This window comes from Notothenia coriiceps, unplaced genomic scaffold (genome assembly GCF_000735185.1).
Source record: "Notothenia coriiceps isolate Sejong01 unplaced genomic scaffold, NC01 NC01_scaffold00034377, whole genome shotgun sequence".
NCBI lineage: Eukaryota > Metazoa > Chordata > Actinopteri > Perciformes > Nototheniidae > Notothenia > Notothenia coriiceps.
In genome coordinates this window covers 857,592-862,143 of record NW_011367078.1, presented here as the reverse complement: position 1 = coordinate 862,143, position 4,552 = coordinate 857,592, and the positions used below count along the sequence as shown (strand labels likewise).

The 4,552-nt window shown below is 38.6% G+C and overlaps 1 protein-coding gene and 1 long non-coding RNA gene across 3 annotated transcripts in view; both read left to right on the top strand.

The window, feature by feature from the left end:
- The window catches only part of kif3ca (kinesin family member 3Ca), a 38,673-nt gene that overhangs the window by 12,326 nt on the left and 21,795 nt on the right, over positions 1-4,552 (top strand). The window contains exons 2-4 of one of the 2 annotated variants that reach the window (XM_010790524.1): positions 901-1,002; positions 1,279-1,401; positions 1,623-1,631. In XM_010790524.1, the coding sequence (XP_010788826.1) occupies positions 901-1,002; positions 1,279-1,401; positions 1,623-1,631 (234 nt within the window). The remainder of the gene's footprint in view (positions 1-900; positions 1,003-1,278; positions 1,402-1,622; positions 1,632-4,552) is intronic. The other variant, XM_010790525.1, reaches the window with a different exon arrangement.
- Positions 2,594-3,972, top strand: LOC104962126 (uncharacterized). The gene is made up of 2 exons (XR_800173.1): positions 2,594-2,734; positions 3,742-3,972. It is a non-coding gene; the product is annotated as an uncharacterized lncRNA (long non-coding RNA).

Below are 4,552 nucleotides of genomic sequence, written 5' to 3'. Positions count from 1 at the left end.
CACACACACACACACACACACACACACACACACACACACACACACACACACACACTCTGAAGCTACAGGAAGAGTGTGATGCATTTATAAATGTCTGCACACTCTGCAGGCTTCCATCAACCCTTATGGAGGAAACAAGAAACACTTGAGCCTAATGGCCTCCAACCGAAAGCAGCCCTCAAACCACAGCAGCAAACAAACAACTTTACAGACAATAATGTTGAGTGGCAAAGCCTAATTTACATATTTCCAGAAAACAACTGTTCAATGCCGCCTTCAAGATGCTCTCTAATGTGATAAATAATATTTGGAACTGAGGCAATAATCCATTAACACTAAAACAAGCTCACTAAAATTCATTTGATAGCAGCCATGTTGGAAATAGGGCTTTAAGAACTGATCAAACTGAGAAACATCTAACCTCAATGACTGTCAGATGATTGATCGCTCAGGTGATTAGGTTGATTGGTTTTAGTCTTAAGCTGTACATTTTCAAAGTAGTTCAAAATCAAATCCACAGAAATGTCTTCCTTTAAAAATTAAAACAGCTTTACTTAGAATGGTCACATGGCATTTTACGTCTAGATGTATCCACAGCACCCGAGCAATAGCTGAGAGTAGACATCTAAAACACACACACACACACACACACACACACACACACACACACACACACACACACACACACACACACACACACACACACACACACACACACACACACACACACGCACACACACATACACACACACACACAAACCCCCACAAGGACTCAACTGTTTGATGTCCAAATGAACTTAGTTTGACTCAAGAACGACACTCAACCCTTTTCTTTGAAGCTAAAAGGACCACATAAGGTATTTGTTCCTAAAACTACAAATATTATTTTGTTTTCCTCAGGCAATGGAGAGCAAGCTGCTGGTCGGTGGGAAGAACATCATGGATCACACCAACGAGCAGCAGAAGATGCTGGAGATGAAGAGGCATGAGATTGCTGAGCAGGTAAACCTGAGGGTGTTTATAAAGCACAAAACACGTCAGAATCAGAATACCTGTATTAGTCCCACAGAGGGGAAATGCACATTGTTACAGCAGCACATATATCTAACACTACAGTAAACTGCATTTACCTGTTAGATAATCTTGACTTTAACAGGAAATCACTGAAGTTCACTCACAGTTTTCAACAGCACTACTTTAAAGAAAGGTTTAACCTGTGTAATGCAATGGAAAAAAACAATGCTAACAGAAATGTGACGTTTTAATTGATGTTTCCAGTCGAGCAGTGAGAGGGAGATCCAGCAGCAGATGTTGGTGCAGGACGAGGAGACGGTGGAGCTCAGAGAGACGTTCACCTCTCTGCAGCAGGAGGTGGAGGCCAAGACCAAGAAGCTCAAGAAGGTGCTTATACAATTTATAAAAGTATACACAATTGCACATACATTCTCATTTAAGCTGCAAATACACACACTTTTACAGCCAGAAGACATCCAGATATCTGTCTTACATGCACTCGCCTTTCTCTTTGTTCCTAATGTCCGTATATCCCTCTTCACCTCTATTTGACCCCTGACCTGGATCCTAATGACCTCCTGCCTGCGTTCGGACACACACTTAAATAGTACCTGAAGGTTTGTCCTGCCGTCCCCTCCTCTCTGCCGGACCTTCCCCCCCCCTCCGTAACGCTCTATCTCGGGCCTCTTCACACCTCTCATGCTAACCTTCTCAATCCGTTTTTGTCAAGTTGCTCACGACCTGCCACTAAATCCCTCAGTGCCACCCATGAAACAACAAACCCTCCCCTACTTGCTTCCTACTCCGTTGCACGGCCAGCAGGACTAACCCCAAGTGTGTGTGTGTGTGTGTGTGTGTGTGTGTGTGTGTGTGTGTGTGTGTGTGTGTGTGTGTGTGTGTGTGTGTGTGTGTGTGTAGTTCTGTAGTGTATTATAGATATTTCTGATCTTTAGAAAGAGCAGGAGTACTAGAAGGGACTACCTAACACTGTTGTTACAGATTGATGAAATTAATAAAATGGAATAATTTACTAAACATCGACCTTCTGATTCTGGAAATAACAACTCCTGAATGTTTGCTATGTTATATTCTTAAACAATTATATTAATTTACCTGGAAAGTAGGGGATTTGAAAGTGGAATATATATATCTCTTTCATTCATTCACTTTTTAAACCACAAGGTGCATAATGACCTTGAGGTTAAAATCATAGATAAATAAAGTACTTTTTTCACAATGACTAAGAATATGTTTTTTACATTATCAAAACATATTTACACTATAATATAACAGATTTAGTTAATTAGGTGATAATGATTATTATACAGTGTTTTTAATCTATTAAAAACTATGAACAAAGAATAAGTCATAAGCATTGAGCAGAACGAAATAATAATATAAAAAAACCTAATTCAACTTGAAATATTTAAACTAATCAGAAGGGATTAGAAGTTGAATCTGGCACCACAGTATGCAGTATGCAGTTTGTGATAGTCCCTAAAAAAAGAGAATTACAGGCTTGTGTTTGATGTGATAGAGACATTATGAATTAACAAATGGACGTGTGTTTTCAGGCTGAGAACATCATGTTTCTGGAGCTGGACATGACTCCTCCGAACACCGCCTCTCTGGACCGATCCACAGACTCTGAGCCGAACCAAAGCCCCTCTCTGGACGGATCGCCCACCAAGGAGGGCGGCGTCCGCAAGTCCCGCTCCTGGTGAGCCTGAACCTGATATTAGCATTACATCATCATCTAATATCGCCTTACCTCACATTTTCTTTTTGTATTCTTTATTTATTTGGAGTCACATTTTATTAAAAGTACAGTTTTGCAAATCATTTATTTCTAGAGACCAGAAAATGACAAATTAAACGATATTGGTGAAATAAAGTAAAAACGAAAAAGTATATAGGGGGTTGTTTTTTCTAAATGACAAATGTACACATGTATCTACTTACACACACACATTCATATATATATACAAACATGTACGTACACACATATATGCATACCGACATACCCATACTCATACATCAACATACATACCCCACATTTTCATAAGCGTCTGTTAATTGTGTTTCTTGGTGCGTAGGAATTTCTTTTTGAATTGTTTTTCTACTGGACTAATTATTTAGTTAAAATAAAGGATGAATTAATATTCTGACTTAATTGTTTAACTGTAAAATGTCCCGCGCCTTACATTTCATGATCACAATAATATAAAAATATGATTTCCCATCATTGTGGTTATGTATTAATAATAAAATCTGCCAGTATACCGTCAGCATTTTTTGTTCAATGAAATTGAATTTGTCCTGGCATCAGTCTGTTGTATACAAAAGCTTAAATATGATGTTTTTCACCTTAAAACCAATATTTGTTTTGGTATATTCAATCTGTTTATTATGAAAATCAACCATTATGATTTATAGTATAGATTTAAAGAAATATATACGTGCAAAACATGCTTTTACTGGCCTGTATCTGACTATGCAATGGGTTTAGAGTCAATGCATCTCTAAATGGGATTATTGAGGATCAGCTGCTCCCTCTGTGGGTGGTCCTAATCTCATGGTTTATCTCTCATTAACTCTGCAGCCTGTAATCTCAATGTTGCTTAATAATCGTAATTAACCTGTGTCTAGACCATAGGAAAAGGCATATATATATACATCATACATTTACATTTTTAATATCTACTTCTTCTTTTTTGTTTTTTGCAGGTGCCAGACTCCAAAATCCATCACTTCCTCTTCTTCTAATGTCTCCTTGGCGGCGTGTCACACTGCCACACCGATGACGGCGCAGTAAAGCTTTAGTGGAGAGGATTTATTTTATTGTTATTTATTCAATTCCTCCACTTCTTCTTCCTTCTTTATCTCTATAAAATGTTGGCCAGTGATCCTTTAAAAGACTTCTGGGACACACCTAAGGGGTGATAAACTAAATTACATGTAAAGATACGCTAAAAAGGAGGAGATGAACTACAGGACAAGAAACTAAATGACCTAATGAACTTCAGAAACTCTTTGAAACGTCACTTCCTGCTGTTCTACGGATGTAAAGACGCACCAAAACCTTTCTTCCTTTGCATATTCGAGCCTCGAATCATCCTTTAAAACAGCCCTGTGTGTGTGTGTGTGTGTGTGTGTGCTTTAACTGTACACTGATCTGAGAGCTCACAAACGGCTTGAATCGCCTGTAAGATATAAGTGTAAATATTTCATGTATTTGGGGTGGGGGGGGTTCGGGGCAGGCTTCGTCTGTTTTCTGTGTAAAAGTGGGGGCAGGTGGATAAGAAATGGAAGAAGAAAAGTAGAAAATATTGGTGTGATGTGTGTATTTGTTGGTCTGATGAGCTGCTGCGATGACCGTTAACACAGCTTCTCTCATTATTCCTCTGTGTGTCCTCCACTCTCTGATCTTAAAAACAAAGCCCTAAAATAATGATTACAATTGAATAATGTGAGGTTGTCACACTCTAAAAAAACACTTGACTTGGATTTGTATTCATAAAAGTCCATCAGGTAAAAT